Source organism: Dipodomys spectabilis, unplaced genomic scaffold, assembly GCF_019054845.1.
Source record: "Dipodomys spectabilis isolate Male_0828 unplaced genomic scaffold, ASM1905484v1 ptg000669l, whole genome shotgun sequence".
NCBI lineage: Eukaryota > Metazoa > Chordata > Mammalia > Rodentia > Heteromyidae > Dipodomys > Dipodomys spectabilis.
In genome coordinates, this window is record NW_024871346.1 from 7,983,381 (window position 1) to 8,003,253 (window position 19,873).

The window sequence follows — 19,873 nt, forward strand, 5'->3', positions numbered from 1 at the left end:
TAAACATGAGCTCACTAGCCGTGTTTGCATGTATATGTGAGCTCAGGCAGCCCCTTGGTGCCAGAATTCCTCCTCAAAGGTCAATGTGGGTAGAATCTGCCTGGACTTTATCGAAGGACTAATGGACATTAGTTAATGGACACTGAGAGTTTTAGTAGAGTTGTAAGACCAATGAAGGAAGATGCTAAGCTCACAAAATGGAGATCAGTATCATTGCAAGTATCCAGCTCCAACTGCTATTAAAATTCTTGAGCACCAGTGGAAAAGCATCAGGCAATATAGCCATCTGGGTATAGGGGATTAAAGGGACAACATGAACTTGATTAGCCAAGGCAATCACTTCCCTATGAAGAGATGCTACCTCTGAAGCAGATGCAAGACAAAATTCTATCAATGCAAAAGCAGATCAGAAGTGGACAGATGGGAAGGGGGCTGAAAGTCTGGGGAAAAAAGTCTTCAACTATAACTATACAAGGCTCTCCAGTTGGAACTATAACTATACAAGGCTCTCCAGTTGGAACATGAGCTTTGTTTGTAGGGTGATAAATGGATCTCCTAGTGAGGGAAGTTCCCTAGTGGGAGACATTTTAGATCAGTAAGATGCATTTTAGTAGAAAGGTTTGGAGGCCTCTTTCAGAGAAATTTGGGAATCCTCTTTGAACTTCTCTAGATCTAAGATGCTGAGAGAGCTGGGTTTGGTTAGAGAATGGCTCAAGCTCCTGTTCCCTACTCCCATATGAACACTGCTATACTCCGTTACTGGCCAGACATCTGTCCTTGATGGTATTGAGCCTTATTTTAGCTTTTATTCAGAATTTTCCTATCTAGCCAACAATTTCTCTCTACTAGTTGGTCTGACAAAGGGAAAACTATTTCAACCTGCAAAAATAGAAAAGTGGCTGTCAGAACTAGAAAGTAACAGCAACTAGCTATATCATTTAAACATGGCTTGCGAGATTCTTCGTGAGGAATAAATCCTTTGAGGCTAGCTGTATCTGGGCATGCTTCGGATGGCTTTCCTACAAACTCCCTCAAATTGAATCTGCCCTGGACTTGGACATATTTAAGGTGGCTCGGCTTGAAAATCCAACTGTCTTTGTCCATTTTGTGCTACTACAATAATATATATGCTGCATAACTCAAAGAACAAAAGGCAAGTACCAGAGCACTGGCCTGTGCTGAGGCCCATGCATTCCTAGGCAAAAGGTGAGACGTGGAAATAACATCCACTCATCAGGAATGTGCTAATGTGACGAATGCATTGGTATGTTTGAAGAGCTGTTAGGGCTGCATGCACCTCTTGTTGCATTGGTGATTGCATTTTCAGCTCAAACTTGAAGAGGATACACTCAAACCCATAGTACCAACCTTTGAGATCCCTTCTCGGGAATTCTGAACTCACAAAGGGGGTGCCCAGTGCTCTACCACAAGAGACACACCTTTGTGTGTATTAAGTATCGTGATCCTACAGGTTCAAGATAATAGATGACTGATGGGCCCTATAAACTTCAGCGAGGTTAAGTTTTCAAGGTCAATGATAAAACCTGGTTGGGATGTGGTGGGGGGCGGGGAGGGCGGGTGTTGAGATTGATTCCTACCTGTGTGTTCAAAGGTTCGAATTGCATAGAATAGGGAAACTTGGGGCTACAGAAAGTATGGATGCCTACTCTAATGTAAAAGGAAAGTTTGCAGGTATGCTGTGTCTGATGGTGAAAGATGCCCAAATGCTTGTCTGCTGATAAAAGGCTGCAGAATACTAATATAACACTAAATGAGGCTAGCCTGGTTCTGGGAAGGAAATAAGGGGACTGGACTGGAAGGATGCCCTAAAGAGTGTTACTAGTAGCTGAACACGGGTGAGCCCCACAGGGGGATAGGTCTTCACCTCTGCTCGCCCCATCAGTGGCAGAGATGGACTTATATTTGGGGGGAAGGGAGGATGAGTAAAATACGGCAAGTTCCTATCTCCAAACCAAAATGAATTTCTTCACATCCCCAGACAGCTGCTGGGGAATTGAGCCAGAATACGAATGGAGAGAATGTAGAAGAGACTTCCGCGTTGGAATAAAAGAGACGGTGGTTGGCATTTGGGAATGAGCTACTGGAAAAGTGGCTGTCCTCAGTGTAATTCTGTCACTAGGGAGTGTGCAGATCATTTTCTCCATGGAACACCATCTGGGGGATTCTCTAGTTCAGCCTGATGCTTGTCTGAAGAGAGTACCCATCCTAGGGGTTAGTCTAGGTGAAAGGATCAATGAAAGGATCCTTCAGAGGCAGGCATACATAGGAGAAAGATTATTACAAGGCTTATTAGAGGAGCCATATTTGCCCTGGAGAGAGTGCATGACAGCCTCCAATATCTAGGTAGCAGCAGGGTCTGGGGGATAGGAACTGAGGTAGATGGGAGTTCAGGTGGGTCTGGGCAGAGAGGGAGGGGCAGCTGTGTGATGAGAACTCAAAGGCAGAGAGGAGCTCAATTCTGGGTGGAGCTAAGGACCAAAGGTGGGCACAATTCTTATACTAAGACCCGCAAATCCTACTTTAGAAGCAAGTTGAAAATACTAGGTAGTCACTTACTACTTGTTCAGTAAATTATACCTTAAATCAGATATAAAAACAGCCACAAGAAAAGAGAGACCACACTATGAGAGGTCAAAAAAAATTTTTTTTGGTGGGGGTCTGGTTGTGGGGCCTGAACTCTGGGCCTGGGCACTGTCCCTCAGCTCTTCAGCTCAAGGCTAGTGCTCTACCACTTGAGCAACAGCACCACTTCCAGTTTTTTTTCTTGGTGCTGAGGAATCGAACCCAGGGCCTCATGCATGCAAGACAAGCACTCTATCCCTGAGCCACTTTCCCAGCCCAGGTCAAATTTTTAAGTCTTGGAGTGCTAGCAGAATGCAAGTGGTCAGTTACACAGATCTGTAGCCCCGAACAGAACTCACACCAAGCTTTTTTTTAAAAAAAAAAAAACTGTTTAATTCTGTTATGAACACAAATACACATCTGCCTTGATATCTTCAAGAGGGGGAGAAAAAAAACAATGACATGAAGATGGCTTTTATAAGCTTCTTTATCAACAATGAAGAGAATCACACATAGCTCAAAGGCAGTACACGGGAGAAGTTGGTGTTGGTATGTCTGCTGCAGAAAGCTAATAGCAGGGACCAGTCCTTTTCTCAGTCCAGGGTGTGACGGAGCCTAGTAGTTGGGAGGGAAAGACTGTATGTGAGCCTCCATTTTTCTCTTCAGCTCAGACTGATTGGTGTCATCCAGTGCACTCTGGATCCTTTGTAGAAGCAAGTCACCTCGATAAACAACACCTTCCAGACAGGTAGCAGCTTCTTCGTTCTCTTCCTCTAGCTTACATAAGATAGCATCCTGTAATGCAGCTGTGGACTCTTCACTGGGTAAGGAATCTATCAAAACATCAATGTCTTGCTGTCTGGGTAATCAGTGTAGCAAAAAGCTGAGCATATTCTTCTGTGGGGTTAGCTGGTTGGTCTTTGTTCATTGTGGATTGGATATTATTAAATGAAGCAGGTGGACTACACTGTTGCAACATGCCAATGGCATTACAAAAATGATCTGCAAGCACGTTCACCGCGTCTTGGAGCTGTGTGAGGTGGTCTTCCATGTTCCCACACACCACAGGAGCTGGAGATGCACCCACCTTTTAAAGACAAAGCTCACCTGTTGGGTGGAGACCAAGCCTCAGCAAAGCATTCTACATAAACACAGCACAAGGAACAGAACTACCCTGGAGCTAAACACAATGCATCCACACATTCCCCTGGGTAGAGCCAGGACTGAGGATGACCTATCTCACCTTTAAACCTTGGAGTGGGGTGGATTAATCCCCCACCTCCTGACTAGGCTTCAGGATATCTGGGAAACAACAGCCCTTTCTCCCTCCCCGCCCCCCCCCAGCACCTGGTTAGGCACCGGGATGGCTGTGACTCAGTTTCCCCACTACCTTCTCCACTTCTGTTTACATAAGTCAAATCAATTGACTTCCTCACTTCATCTCCAACTGCTTTTTTTAAAGTGAAAATATTTGCTTTTATTAAAAATTATTCACATCTCTACATAGGAGAATTAACTTTGAATTGCAAATAGCATTTATGACAAAAGACAATTTAAAACTAGCTGTATTGTCTCCAAAAACTTTTCCTTAAAATAGAAGCTTCTGGAAAGCAAAGAAACAGCAGTTTTTTTAGTGAGGCTCTGATGAAGGCTGAGCTGTTTATTTCACTCATCTTACAACTTTCACCAATCTTATAATGTGACTAACCTTGTCACTTTGATTTCACTAATTTTCTGTGATACTTGTTGGGTAAATTAATCCGGCAGCGAAGAAAGCACCACACAGTATCCAGGCAGGAAGGGTTTACATGGGCTGAAGTGGCAAGCTGAAGTTCTGCCTGCATTTAAGTAGAGAAAGGGGCCAGAAGGTGTGGCACCACCGGAAGCGCTTGTGACCTCAGGGCCCTGGACCCTCCCTAGTTCAGATGGGAGGCCTGACTGGGGACAGCCCAGGGCGTGACCTTGGAGGAGGGGCTGGGGAGGTAGTCTCCAAGTATGCCAGTTACCTAGGTAATTTAGGTACTGGGTGGAGACTTACACAGGAGGTAGGGAGGCCCAGAGCCTGCATGGCCAGGGACCTTCCAACTAAAACAAGCATTACTCTCCCTATGTACTCTGACAGGCCTAATGAATGTATAACCCAGTAATGTGGTTCTGAAATTGATGGTTCAACAAAACTTTGAGCATTAGAGGAGATAAAAACTATTGCAATGTCTTAATACTCAGTCCAAGTGAGGAAACTTTTTGTTTTAATGGTAACCAACCTGAAATTAAGTAGCAACATTCTCACTTCTATACAAGTGATTCTAGCTCTTGTTGCAAAGAGCCGGAACTGTTCCTTTTCTCCATCTTCCTTTTAAGTTTATCCGGTACACCTTAACTTGTTGTTCAGGATCTCACTTTGGTGAGATGCTCTTGTTGTTTTGCTGTCCTGAGTCTCTTGGAGCTTGCCTTTCATGTTTCTGAATTCCAATAACCAGTTGATTGGTTCCTTCATTTCATCTGATTCATTTAGCTTATCCTGTAGCTGTCTCTCTAGGTCTTCCTGTGTCCATGATGTTTACATCTTCATCTTGATGCTGTGTCTTGTCTGCATCTTCACTGCTGTGGCTAAGGTCATAGAATATCTCAAAAAGCTGATCATATTCTAATGAGTGAAGGCCCTGCCTGTGGCCAGACATTTCTGGAGAGGAGATCCCAAGGCCTTGATTTTCTGTCTCTTGTTTGATCTTCAATGATTTTCCACCAAGTACTGACAGCTTCTGCATCTGTACTGATGGGAATCAGCTTTTGTTAGAGTATGTTCGACTTTTCCAGGAAACCATATAGACATCCAGGTGCAAAGAACAAAGGTTTATTGCTGGTAAAGGGGCCAGCAAGACCCCGTCTCACAAGCCTGATCCCCAAATTCACTCCTTAAACCTCCAAACCCACGGAAAGGTCTATGCCCCTTACTGCTCCTTAATAAACAGTCCTTGCCTTGTTGGCCATTGAGTCTGGCCTATTCCTTTTCTGTTCTCTATTTTCCCCAACATACATGAAGCAATCGCTTGAATCTCCAGATGTGGAAAAAGAAGCCAATACATTTTCTTGCTGTCATCCATGTAAGGTCTGCATGGCCCAGGGCAGACACCTGTGCTAGATGCCTCCCTACCTCTAGGCTAAGTTTACGCCCAGTATAGTTACCTAGATAACTGGCTCGCCTGGAAGCAGTCCCTTGCTCCTCCAAGGTCACATCCTTGGCCACTCCCTGTCACGCCTCCCATCAGACCTGGGGAAGGTCCCAGGCCCAGATCCAGTGTGGCCACACCTCTACCTTCTTCCTGTCCCTGGCCTAAATCAGTTCTGACCTGGGGGTGTGTCTCCCCTTCTTCCACCTGCTTCTGGACCATTCTCGGCAGGGCTGCAATTCGGTAAATAAACTTTCCTTGCCTGAATAGCACATGGTGTGATCTTTATGGGCTACCTAATAAAACCCATTGAATATACCTTACATTCCAGAACCTTCTCTTTTCTAACATTTTTATAGGCAGAAATTCCATGGTTCCAGACAAACTTTTTTTTCTTGCCTGCTTTGGAATTGGCAGTAGCAACTGAAAACTCCATAGATCACCATCAAGTGTGCATATAAGCATCTGACAGATAGCAGGTATCTTACAAAAGGTTTGTCAATGGTCTTCAACTTTTCCATACCACAAGGCAGATCTAGCCAGTTTTGCTGTTCATTCTGAGTCCATGACGCCCATCGGGATATAACTCAACGCTCAATCTGTCCTTCAGGTGGACATGGCCAGATATACTGTCCTCACATTAGCAGCATATTCTGGAGGTAAGCGTAAAATAAACTGGCTTTCTCATTCATGAGGAGCATCATCTTTGATTTTACTCATCTTCTGCGACTCTAACCTTTATTGCACAAAAAGTTGCAGCGATTGCAACAGTTAAAAAGACTAATGTGCTATGAACTGTTACCTTCAATTACAAAGAACTCCAAGTAGAACAGGAGCAAAGTAGAATAGCGGCTAAGCATCCAGTTTGTCTTAATTTTTAATGAATTCCAAGTCTTAGATCAATGAGTCTTTACAAAAGGCCACTATACTCCAATTAAAAGCAACAAGGGGGTAGTTAGAAAAATTGTCTCCCAAGCATGGTCTTAACCTGGAATTTATTGAGGACCAAAGTTACATCTGACAAACTTGTAAGAATCCTCTCCTTCTCTGTGGGCCTGCTGGAAACGTTAGTGATAATCGTTCACAAGCATCCCAGGGACCATGTGGAGAGGCAAGCAAGAACAGGAGAAAGATTATAAGGTTTTATTAGAGGGGCCATATTTCCTGGGAGAGGGAGCACCAGTGTTCATCCCTATCCAAGTGGCAGGTGGGTCTCCAGGCAGGTACTGAGGTAGGTGTGTGTCCAAGTGGGTCTGGGTGTAGAGGGAGTGGCCAGCTGTCTGGCGGGAATCCTAGGGCAGGGAGGACCTCGGGTCTGGGTGGAGCTGAGGGACCAGGGGGACAATACCACCAGTTGCAAAAAACCTTTAAGGGCAAACTGAAACAGCAATTACACAACTATTTCGGTAGCCCTAATTTTTCCTCCTTTTGAAACATTTAAGGACAATTTTACTTTGTCTAGGAAGCCAACCACTTCACAAATTTTTATACAGGGGTCACTGTTAATCCCTACCCCCAAAGCCACTTTAATTTGCATTTAAATGACCCTTTGAAACCCTGGGTAACTCCCATAACCTTATCCCTGTTTAAAACTAACTGGTTTGCAGTCTGAGTTTTTCCTCTTAAAAAATAGTCATGAGTTTAAAGGTTTTCTAATATAAGCACTAGCACTCTACCAAGAATCCAGGCTTAGCATCTTTATGCCTTTTAAAAAATGCATCCAATTGTAAAACAGCATTGAAACCAAATTACATCACAGATAAACCTCTTTAAATTGGAAAAGTCTTAAAAGGGGGGTTAAGTACATTCCAAGGGGCAGGTTTAGAAATACCAATCACCCACTTTAACATAAAGGTTTCCAGTGTCCATCTGCAAGGAACACAGGATGAAGATGGGCATATATATATTGGACACCTTAAGGTTAGATGAACTGCCTTTGTACCAGTTTACCCTCTTTCACCATGCATGGACTCACCCCAGGGCCTGTCACCGTGCATGGACTGGCTCAGCTCACCTTTTGCCAGAACACCCCTCACTCCCAAAGTTAGACCATTCTAAGTTTGTTCTGTCCTTTTGTGATCTCTGAGAAACCAAGCACTTGGGACAGCCAGAATGGGCCATTTCTTTGGCAGTGCTCAACAAACCTTCACACTTAAATTTGACACTTAACCCCCAATTTTAGCAGTGGCGGAAAAGAATATCTGCTAAGCCAGATAACTTGATTACGGTGCCAATAGCCTTAAGCATTTACTTTGCAAAAATCAAGAATCCTTAGAAAACCTTTTTTTGTAGGTCGTGGCGCTTGAACTCTGAGCTTGTGAAGTACCCCGTTTTCGGATGCCCCCTCATAGACCACCAGAGACCACAATCAATGCAAACAGCAAAGAGTCGTTTATTGCAAGCTCGAGCTTGGTCCTCCGCGCACTCGGTAACCGGTGACGCTAAGAGGCCCCGAGCATAGAATCAGCACAGTTTTTATAGTATTGAACAAACAACTTTAAGGAACTTTTACATTAGAAATTACATGATTGGTTAACATTTAAAGCAAGCTAAGCTGGGCAAATGATTGGTTGACCTTTACAGAAAAACATCCTTGGTCCATAGCTTGACCAAAAACGGTTATGAGTCACACCTGGACCAACAGAATGTATGGCATGTTTCGCCCTGGGCTCTGAAGAACCAGTTGGTCAGAAAATTATGTGGCTTTCCTTGGAACTGAAACTCTTAGCCCTACGTCGCTGGGGGGCAACACCACTTGGGGGCTAACACCTGCCTTAAGCAAACACCATCTCTGGCTCCAAGAATTGTGCATGGCTTTCTGTCATTAAATCCCTAGCACTGGGGCTAAAGTGGGCCATGAGTTAAGTCGCAGAACTGAGATGGGGTCTTAAGTAAAATGGAATTGCTTAGGTTTTTCACTTGGGCACTGTCCCTCAGCTCTTCAGCTCAAGGCGAGTGCTCTACCACTTAAGCCACAGTGCCACTTCCAATTTTCTGATGTTTTATTGGAGATAAGAATCTCACGGAGTTTCCTGCCCGGGCTGGCTTTGAACCGAGATCCTCAGATCTCAGCCACCTGAGTAGCTAGGATTACAGACCTGAGCCACCTGCGCCTGGCTTAGAAAACCTTTCAACTAAAGATCCTCTCTAAATAATCCTTTCAGACATTTGGTAACACACCCTGACTTGTTGGCCTTCTTTAGAGTTTAAACTTAAACTCATCCATTTTTTATATCATGCTGACAGTTTTTAATCTCCAACGTGTTTACATATATACACACAGGTGCACGTGTTTACATATATACACACAGGTGCACAACACACATACCCTCTTATGCACAGAGATCTTAAAGCACAGTTTTGGTACTTCAGGAGACATATTCTAAATGTTTACACAATTATACAATATTTAAATAAAATCATTTGTCTTACCCAAAAGAAATACCCTAACACACAGTAGAGTCTTACAACGCTTTGACAAACAACAATTAGATGCTTCAGAGTTATTTTAATGTACTGGTAACACATTTTCAATCAGGCAAGTTTAGATGTGTCTTCATATTGAAGCTCTGGCTTGACTTGATCCTTTTCTCTCTCCAGGAAGTCTCTTTTCAGCAAGTTTCTCGTATTCATCTTTGTCCCACTTTCGGTGAAAGTCCAAGTTTGTTGCCCCACTGCCAGATGCCATCTTCACGCAAAACTCCAAGATGATGCTTTTTTTAAAAACTGGTTACCAATTTTAATGGAATCAGATGTTTATGCAATAAAACTTTATACACATTTGCAAACAAAACAACAAATACCACCTTACAACCTTTCTAGGAATTATAGAAAGTAGAGAGGATACCCATGTGGAGATTTTTTTCAGTTGGAAGTAAAGATTAGTATTTTGGTCTTTTCACTTGAACCCCTTCAGCCTCCATCTTCTTCCTCTTCTCAATAATTACACTGATCTTCTTCCACTGCCGATCAAGCTCTGCTTTGCCATTGGTTTCTTTAAGTCGCCTGGTTTTCCGTCCTTCAGACATCTTGATACCATACTGGAATGCAGCCTTGGGTAAAGCTTCCTTATTGCTCATATACACGCTGTATTCCTCCTGGGTATCAAAGTCCCAGCGGCCTAAGGGGCCCTTCTTGTTACCCTGGTCCATTTTGCTATAATCCACCTCCTCGTCACTATCCACCGCCACGTCATCCATCGTGGCAGGATAGCACTCTGCGTAACTGTTAGACATGCCAAAGAAATCACCCAGCTGCTTTTTGTCTTCTGGCTTCAATGACTCAATGCCTTCCCAACTGGCAGACCCTGCAAACTTTTCATTGATTGACTTGATCAAGTCTTTGGCAGACCCAGGTCCTTTGTCAACTTCCATGGGCTCAACATCCACTTTTGGCTTCTCAAAATAGCTGTGCCTCTTCTTTTCTTGCTCCCTCTCCTGATCTTGTTCTTTCTCCCAATCCTGGTCCAGGTCTCTGTCTGGCTCTCGTTCGCCATATCTCTCTTGCTTCTTGTCCCGAGGTGTCTTGGTTGTGGAGAAAACATAGTCCCCAATGTCCTCAAAAATATTCATGTCAGCCTCAGGAGGCTTCTTCTCTTCCATCTTCCCTTTATCCTTCTTCTTGAGCTTCTTGTTGCGGGTACCCAGCCTCAGGTATGAAAGGATCTGAGTGAGTTTGCTGATGACAATGTCATTTGTTGTCAGCATGGTCTGGGCCTCCACGGTTGGGCAATCAGCCTTGCTACGGATAAGTGTGGTGGGAATATCTGTGTCCGCATACTCATCGTCCAGGTCCACCAGATAGGCCATGCGGCCTGGCAAGAACAGCTCATTCCGCTCATCGGCTTTGCTCTTAAAAAGCGAATGATAAACATTGCGGCCAAGACGAGTTTTAAATTCAATTTTGTTCTCAGGATCCTCATCTTTCTTGGTTTCCTTTTGAGGTTTCTCCATCAATTCCTCTTCCTCTTTGCTGGCAATCTCAGCTCGTACCTTTTGAAGAAGAGCAAAATCCAAGCCTTTCACCAAGTGGGTGTGCTCCATGTCACCACCCAAAAATTTGGACTCCTGGATCAACTGTCTTCTCTTCTCTGCAGCTGATTTGTCCACCTCTGCTGTGGGGCCCACAGCCCTATAGTTGGCTGCGGTTTCCTCATAATCTTTGTTCACACCATCTCTTCGTTCCTTGGCACGGTCCCGGTACTTCTCTGCTAGCTCTCTCTCTCTCTCAATCTCTTGTTGGCGTAACTTAGCATAATAACTTTGCTTTTTTCTCCTTTGGGCAGCTGGATCTTCATCCTCATTGCACTCTCTTGACATCTCATGGTGACATGACTTAGAAGGTAGTACAGAGGTAGGTGCAGCCCTGGGGGTCATGAAAAGTTTCCTGAAATCTTCATTGGTGAGTTTTGATTGGAAAGGATCATCCACATCATGGCCATCTGGAGCCAAAGGGTTGGAGAATGGTTCACTGTCCCACTCCGGCATTTTGTCCGCAGTCTTCCCACAGAAGCAAGCACCAAATCTCCAAGATGATGCTTTGAAACAAAAGACAATCAAGAGCTTATCAGGGAACTTTTTTCCTTTGTTCTAATGGTCCAAGTATGAGCAATTTTCAATCTGACTTGGAAGCTTTTTCGGTACTAATGAACCAATACTTTGCGAAGGTCTAGACTTCTATTGCTTTCAGTTAATGGTTACAAGAAACCAAAGAACATAGCTTATGGTAGTGTCTCAAATTTCCATGTATCATTGGTCATCTTTAAAGTGCCTAGTCTTGGGTTTATAGCTGAAAGGAACTTACCTCAAAGGGCCACGCAGACAAAGTCACGTAGATTGTGGGAACTTGGCCTTGTCAGCTCTGCTGGTAATAGACCTTTCTACTCCAAGGGAAAAGGAAAATGCCTTGGTGTGTCTTTGAAGACTCTTATTTATATAGTGATGGGGCAGGAAGTGGGAGGGGCCCACCTGCCCCAGAGATAAAGTCATCAAGTGGGAGGGGCCTTTTGCTGACTTAGAAAGCTACTTGCAAGAGAGGCCAGGAGAAGTCCTTCACACTCTTTCTGTCCCATCCTAGGATAAACTGATTCTGGAAGAGTAAACACTGATGCAGCCACCAGAACTTTCAGGCACACAACTTGACACTAAACCAGAGTTCTTTTTAGAGAAGGGAATATTCGCTTCAATTATGTTGAGTATGAGAATCTAACTTAGAACTAGGTATCAATTTGAGACTGATACACTTAAGTAACTGGTATTGACAGAAGTTGACATCAAAAGGTAGAGACTGCTGATAAAACTCAGACTTTAGACTAGTTTCTAAAAATGATAAGAATACAAAGATGCAAGAATGTTATTGACTCTGCTCACAAAGGTGAGTTTATCCTTGGCTCATTGAATCTACTAGCTTTATAATATGACAGTCTTCAATGCTGCTGCAGGAAATACTGGAAAGTCAAATCTTGCCTAGTGATGGTTTTGTCTCTAATTGGATTTGTACTGATGGGAACAGAGTAAAACTCATGATCCAAAGGCATGAAAAGGTGGAATATGAGTAGGTAATGTCATATGAATCTGAACATCCTCTGAGCCACAAATGCCCACCCTCTAGTCTGGCCATTAACACTCTGAAGGTCTTTCCCCAGTATCCAAAAGGAATGACTCCACCCCCCTAACAAATACCCACACCCACAAAATAAGGCCAACACAGGCCAAAATTAGGCCCATCAGAGAAAGGCTCAGTAACTCTTCTTGGTGGAACCACAGCCAAGAAGCCCATCACAGCCACCATCTCCTCCTCCTCAAATGTCAAGTCCTCCTCCACTCTCCTGTTCGTCTTTTGTTTCTTTCTTGTATGCTTTAGCCTTTTCTTCCTCTGAGTTTCTTCATCCTCTGCTCAAAATCATAATCCTTCGGCTGGTTTACGTCTTATTGACTGACCTCAAAGCCTTTCTTCACCTGATCCAGGATAGAACGTTCCACATGCCTAGGCATGCCCAGGTTCCGTTGATTCTTTCCATTCATATGATCCAGGAAGTTGATGGAGTCTCTCACCACAGTCACAGACATTGCAGTAATGTCCTCCCATCTCAGAGGGTGGGGTTGTCTTGGTCATGACATTTGGAATCCAATCTTGGGAAGACGAGCCCACTTTATAGTCTCTGTGTTACTGAAACTCCCTCTTGACTGGCTGCCCTGGTTTTCCATCCTTTCCACTCTCTCCTGTGAGTCTTAGTTTCTTGTATTCCTCTTTGTGCCACTTTCAAAGAAAGTACACATTTTTTAATATAGAAAAATGCTTTATTTAAAAATATGATCTTTTCAAGAACAGAAAAATTTTATAGACAGGTAATTTAGCTTAGAAACAGTCAAACACACAAAAAATCCAGACTTAGAAATTATGATTTGTAATATATACAATACTGGTGCTGAGCAACAGTTTAAATGTAGAATGCTTTTAATCCCATCACATTTAAATAATTATGAAAACCAGTTCTTTGGACTAAAATGTCTGAATTCTTTCCTCTTATATTCTGCCCTTCCCAGAAGATACAGAAATGGCAGCAGCTAGGCAGTATAATTGTGTGCCTATGATTCAAAAAATACATCTGTACTTTTATTCTTTTTATTCTTTTCCTATTCTTTGAAATTGATTTCTTATGTGACAATAAGCCTGGTCCTATTTGGCGGGTATCTTTTTTTCCCTTTGGTCAGTCGTGGGGCTTGAACTCTGGGCCTGGGGCTGTGTTCATCTCTTCAGCTCCAGGCCAGTGCTCTACTACTTGAGCCACAATGCCACTTCTGGTGTTCTGAGTGGTTTATTTCAGACAAGAGTCTGAAGGACTTTCCTGCCTGGGCTGGCTTTGAACCACAATCCTCAGATCTCAGCCTGCTGAGGAGCTAGGATCACAGGGCCTGAGCCACCAGCGCCTGGCTGCCAGCTGCCTTCAATTTAAAAACAGAAGTTCTCTAAGGGCAAGGACCTGTGCTACCAGGATAGCAGCACAAGCCTCAGAGGTGATGATCCTAAGTTACCAACACTCAGCAGGATGTTGCTCTCTTAAGACAGCACTAGGAATAGCTATCAGCCGATTTTTGTCAGTGTCCTTCTGAAATACTTCAAGCCATTTAAACAACTAACATAGATTTATAAAGCAGGAGAAATAGCTTATCAGACTGAAGTGCTATTAGCGACTATACTCCAGAGGCTGTTGAGATTTCATAATCTAAAACTTTTTAAAGTATATTGTCATTACTAATTTTTTTAATACAGTCACTGCTTCTCAGACTGGGGAACTCTGGTATCTTCCTGTAGTGTCCATTTTCCCCCCTAAATATTTGGAAAGGTTTCATTTTTCTTTTTTTTTTTTTTATAATCCTAAGTTCTGTTTTTTTGGATCCACAGGCAAAATCGGTGTGCTCTTAAAAACACTTTTATGCCCTGACTTCTAAGGAGATTTCAGTAGTAACATCTGTATGTATGAAACATCAACAGTGATGTCTGAGGGTGTGAACATCAATTCAGACCCATGGCTCATTCTTGATTCCAGCTTCAGAAATAATGTAATTCTTTTGTAATTCTTTCTGTCTATACTGATGAGGAAGTATGTCAAGGATAAGATGTTTGGACTTTTATTTTACATTGTTTAGTAATTACAGGGATGTTACAATCAAGTTTACTGCTTACAACTAAAAATATAGAACATTTAAAAAAAAGTGGAATTCATGAAGCAAAGATTAGAATGCATTCCTCTGAAAGTGCTGGGCACAGTAATTGGGAGACATTTTATTCTTTGAGTATACATTAAATCACAGTATCCTTGTTCTTTGTCACCCTTTTAGTTGAACTGGCAAGTATATGGTATCTTTCTTAGTCATTCATTACATTGTTTTCTCTGGGCTCCAAACCCAGTAAGAAATTCTTTCTTGACACCAAAGAGATCATTTCAATAATGTTATATGGGCATAAATACAAACTGCCCAGTTTCAATAACGTCATATGGGGATAAATATAAACTGCCCAGCAACAAGAATGTCAAGTAGAAAGTCAATGGTCATTCTTTAACACCTATAAAGAACAAAATGAAGTTACCAATGAAATGCTATGAGGCAAATTTACAAACTTTATTTGAACAATGATTTGAATACATAAGGCCATACAAGGTACATACATGGTACATAAGGCCATACATGGTACATCAAGTTGTCAACTAACATTTAGTAAATACAGTTAAACATGACTTCATATCAACAACGATCCTAGGTAACTGAAAGGCTATTCCCATTAATCCTACAATTTGAGACCATTCCAACTGCATTTCACAAGGTGAACTCCAGTCTCCAAATCTTTAACTGCCACCTCCAGATCTAAGTCCACTGCCAGCCAGGGCCTGGTCACAAAGTCCAAGGTTTTTATCCACTGCCGGACACGATCTTCACACAGAAGTCCAAGATGATGCTTTAAACACAGGCAATATGTAGTATCTCAACAGGGAACCTTATTTCCTTGGTTCTAATATTCCAAGCATGAGCAATTTTCAGTCTGACTTGTAACCATGAACTAAAAGCAACAGAAGTCTAGACCTTCTCCAAGCACTGGGTCATCAGTACCTACAAATCTTCCAAGAGAGAAACCAAAGCATACAGCTTGAAGGTTCGTGTCTCAAATTTTCATCTTTTTTTTTGGAGGGGGGTGAACATTTATTTACAAAGCATCCAGAAATGTGTAGTTTATTAACATCTTTAAAAAAACAGCTACGGAATACAGGGTTATTTACAAGTTTTATGATGGAAAGTAAACTGCAGTAAGGATTTCAGATAATCAAAGAACATCTTTTTTCTAGAAATACCAGTAATATGTCTACCATAGTTATAAGCAGAAAAACTAAAATCTTAAAAATACATTTTTAAGAGATACTTTTTAAGACTATAATTATACTTGGGGAAATGGGATAATTTTTTTCCTTAGAAAGCTGATCTGAAAACACAAACACATGAGTATGTCTTCATTTAAGTACATGCTTCAAGCTAGATTTTTAAAATGTGAATTAGGGTTTCCAGAGCTTTACAAGTCCATCTGCACTGTAGGTAACAATCAAATTCTGATGAGGATGATGTGCAATACCAATCACATCCTTCTCGTGAACTGTCAAAGTTCTCTCCAGTTTGCCAGTGACTGTGTTAAAGCAGTAGAGCACAAAGTCTTCCCCCACACAATAGATCCATTCACCACGAGGAGAGAGAGCACAGCAAACAAAGTCACCACCTTCTCTCTTACCAGAGCTGAAGCTTCTGACAATCTGGCCTTGTATGTTCATGATGACCACAGTGTTTGATCGGTTGCACACCACAAAGTGTTCTGGGTTTTTAGGAAGCAGGATCACATTGTTGACAGTAATGTCTGTCCCCGCAGTGCTGCCCAAGGACTTCAAGGTATTTGAGCATTCTGTTGTCTTCATATTCCAGATCTTTACAGTGCCATCAGAGGAAGCACTGATAATATAATGTCCATCTTGTGTAAATGTTGCTTCATTAACGAAGGAGGAATGACCACGAAATTCCTTCAGGGTTTTCCCAGATTTTAAGCCATGAATTCTGATTGTCTGGTCCAAAGAGGCACTAAGGATCTGACTGCTGTCTTTGGAAAAGCTCAGACAGGTGACACCTTTACCGTGTGCCCTTTCAAACCTCCTTAAACACTGTCCACTCTGAATCTTCCACACCTTGATCTTTCCATCTTGGGCCCCAGTTGCTAACATTTCTGTATCTCTGCTAAAACACATGCAGAGGACAGCAGCGTCCATCATCATGAAGTTATCCTGTGCCTGGTACTTAAGATCCTTCCTGATTTTTCCAGTCATAAAGTTCCATACTTCAATAAATCCATCAACAGACCCAGTGACCAGATACTGACCATCAGGAGAAAATCTAGCACATTCCACGTGTGACTTCTGACCAAACTTAATATGCCTGCTCAGCTGTGTAGGAAACTTTTCTTCCTCCACATCTTTGACAGCTGCTTTACCTCGAAACAGATCTATGGTGGGACCAGGAGGGAGCAACCCTTGGTGCTGCTGCCACTTCAGAGCCTGGCCCAGCAATGCCAAGAGACGAGATGGAGGCACCACATTGACTTCGCCAGCTAAGGCTTGGGCAATGGCTGCTCTTCTTTTCTCTTTGCTGCTTCCTTCTGGGTATGCCTCACCAGGATCAAAGTAAGACCTGGCCAAGAGGTTCTCCAGATGAATGTACCGCTCGGGCTGCGTCTGTCTTTTTTTTTTTTTTTTTTTTTGAGACTTCTGAAAGCTTTCTTGAAGTCAGGCCCCAAGGGACAGGCCACGGTTTTTCTATCTATGAGGTTGCGGTGCATGCTGGACTGAACCCTGGACTACCTCCCCCAGCTACTTACTGCTGGCCCAGGAAAGAGGCCATGGGGTCATCTGGCCTCGGACGTTTCATTCTGTAGGCCTCCATTTCCTCCTCCGTGGGCTCTCGAGTTTCATAGACACTGTTGTATGGCCGCTTTCTCCCGTCCATTTGTAAGATCTCCTTGACACGGAGCAGGCGGGCCTCCTCGGCGTTCAGTGCCTTCAGTTTCTCCTGTTTCTTCTCTTCGTCATCGCTGTCAGAGCTGCTCTTCCGGTGCTTCTTTTTCTTCTCCTCCTTCAGTTTTTCTTGGTGCATCTCCACGAGCGTCTGTGGTTTCTTCACCGACTCTTTGCCAGTCTCATCACTTATCACGCACTCCTCGGCGTTAGCAGTCTCCTTCCCAGCTTCTCCAGGGCAGTAGGAATACTTGAAGAACGAGTGACAGCATTTGTATCCCCATCGGCCTTCTTTCCAGTAAGATCCCCAGATGTGCGTGTGGTTGTGGATCTTCACGTCCTCTTCATACTTGGAGCAGGCCACGGCCCGCTCCTGCCCCTTGATGATGGCCCCATGCCGTGAGTACTCCACGTAGTCTTCCGTCTGGGCTAAGAGCAACACAGCTGGAGGAGCATCCAGATGTTCTTGGCCACCATACTTTGCCAGGATGCTTTCTTTCTGCTGTTCTTTGAAGTCTTCCTTCTTGACTTTGAAGGATTTATACAACAGCTCCAGCTTCGTGGGATCTGCCTGCAGGTGCACCTCCGAGCCCTTCTCATACGCCTCCCAGGCAAACAACTGTGTCTGAGCCATGGAAATGGTATCTCCTGTGTATCTGACGAAGTTATCGCCTGCATAACTCACTTCATCTGGATTCTTGCCTGCATTGGCGTAGGGATTTTCTCTCATCGCTCTAGTTTTGGGATCATAGTAGGCAGAATTTGGATCTAAATTTCTCAAATATTTTGCAGTATCTTCTCGAATCCTTAGGTTCCGGACTGTAATTCGCCTCTTAGAGTCAAAATTCTGTCCAGGCATGTCAATATCCTCTGCATATTTATCTTCATCCTCATCTTCACTGTTGTGATCTTTTTCCATCTGAGAATTTGGTTCCTCTTCTCCCCACTGATGTTTTGGAGAATTAGCTTGTTCCACTAATTTTCCTGAGGCTAATTCTTCTTGTAATTTCTGGGCTTTCAGCGTTCGTTTTGCCAGGTCAACTTTGGCATACTCTTCCACGATTTTCATGTGTTCCTCTGGATTGTAGCCATTCCAGCGATCTCTCTTCCCGTCGTAGTCAAATGTGAGCTGAGGCTGGACGTGATCATCTGGCGCTATGTTAGTCCCAGTAAACTTGGTCCCAACTCGTCTGGGTCTCTCAAAGCAGTCCTTCTTCTTGTGCGTCATGGCCCCGCAGTTCTCGCAGGCGCCTTTGCGGTACTTGGTGGTTATGGAATTCTCTTTTACGCCCCTCTTGTACCATTCTCCAGATGAACTGAACTGCTTCTGTTTCTCAGGTTGTGGCCTCTGGTGCTTTAAGGTGGGTCTTTTCGATGGATCGATGTACCATGGTACTGAAGAAATATACTGAGGGATGTGTGGATTGATATCTTTTCCTTCTTCATCCACTTCAGCAGGAGCATTACCCAGCTTCCGCTGTTCTTCTAGCTCCTTCTTCTTCCTCCAGTCCTCTCGGGTCATCTTCTTTGGTTCCTCTAAACTCAGTTCTTTGGACCCCGACAGGGGCGTGGCATTAACTGTATCCACAGCTGCCGACGACATGGTGAACTGGCTTCTGTATTAAAACAATAGAATGTGTCAGGTAGGTGGTACACACAATCCTGGTCCTCAGGAGGCTGGAGCAGGAGAATGGGGAGTTTCAGGCTTGTCTGGGGCTACATAATGAGTTTGAGGCCTGCTTGACTTAAATAGACCCCAGTCGGGAGCTCCCCACGCAACCGCTCGCCGACAGACCAGTAAACCCAGCCGCCGATGTTTCGCTAGGTCTGTCTTAACATCCTCATGGGGTCAGTGTCTAAAAACTGACCTGGCGGAACCCAATTCTCGGAGTTCTATCAATTGGAGAACAACCTGCTCGTAGAGGTCCATAAGGGTTTTGTCTGGCAATTTCAGAGACTGGATAGCTTGTAAAACAGTATCCCAACGGCCACTATGAATGTCAGCCACGAAACTCTCGATGCTGTCCACTGTATTCAGAGAGACGGCAGCCTCCTCTTGTAAGGTAGCCAAGGCCCGATGTAAACTGTTCTCCTTCAGGTACTACAGGATCAGACGGATCACATCGGAAGACTCGATTTCCATGGACATCGCGGTATCCTTCCCGAACAGGCCTGGCTTCCTTCTTAGCTGCTGCCCAGTGCAAGTCACCGATTGTCCTCTTAGAAAGTGCCCAGTCTTGTGTTGATGGCCGGAAGGAACTTACCCCCAGAAGACCACGCAGACAGTGTCCCTGGAGAGAGGTTTATCTCCAGCAGAGCTGACAAGGCCACAATCCCACAAAGGGAAAAGGAGAATGGCTCCAGTTTGCCTTTGACTCCTATTTATACAGTGCTGGGCAGGAGGTGGGACCTGTCCCACCTGCCCCACCTGCCCCACCTGCCCCAGAGATAGTCATCAAGGGCCCAGCTTAGGTCTGGGAGGGGCCTTTTGCTGACTTAGAAAGCTACTTGCAAGAGAGGCCAGGAGAAGTCCTTCACACTCTTTCTGTCCCATCCTAGGATAAACTGATTCTGGAAG

The 19,873-nt window shown here is 43.8% G+C and overlaps 3 protein-coding genes and 2 pseudogenes across 3 annotated transcripts; all 5 read right to left on the minus strand.

Moving 5' to 3' along the window:
- Positions 1–3,419: 3,419 nt before the first annotated feature.
- Positions 3,420–3,634, minus strand: LOC122101545 (annotated as a pseudogene).
- Positions 3,635–4,875: 1,241 nt separating this feature from the next.
- On the minus strand, positions 4,876–6,473 carry LOC122101546 (annotated as a pseudogene).
- A 3,005-nt stretch (positions 6,474–9,478) lies between these two features.
- On the minus strand, positions 9,479–11,274 carry LOC122101480 (protein Red-like). Its single transcript, XM_042671794.1, has one exon. The coding sequence runs from the start codon at positions 11,237–11,239 to the stop codon at positions 9,635–9,637; it is 1,605 nt and encodes a 534-aa protein (XP_042527728.1). The 5' UTR covers positions 11,240–11,274; the 3' UTR covers positions 9,479–9,634.
- LOC122101479 (pre-mRNA-splicing factor SLU7-like) lies at positions 10,224–19,064 on the minus strand. Its single transcript, XM_042671792.1, has 2 exons — positions 17,156–19,064; positions 10,224–10,234 (listed from the first exon to the last, which is right to left on the minus strand). Exon 1 carries the CDS (start codon positions 18,896–18,898, stop codon positions 17,156–17,158), a length of 1,743 nt encoding a protein of 580 aa, XP_042527726.1. The 5' UTR covers positions 18,899–19,064; the 3' UTR covers positions 10,224–10,234.
- LOC122101547 (WD40 repeat-containing protein SMU1-like) lies at positions 15,718–17,120 on the minus strand. The gene is made up of 2 exons (XM_042671892.1): positions 17,074–17,120; positions 15,718–16,972 (listed from the first exon to the last, which is right to left on the minus strand). Exons 1-2 carry the CDS (start codon positions 17,118–17,120, stop codon positions 15,799–15,801), a joined length of 1,221 nt encoding a protein of 406 aa, XP_042527826.1. The 3' UTR covers positions 15,718–15,798.
- Positions 19,065–19,873: the final 809 nt, after the last annotated feature.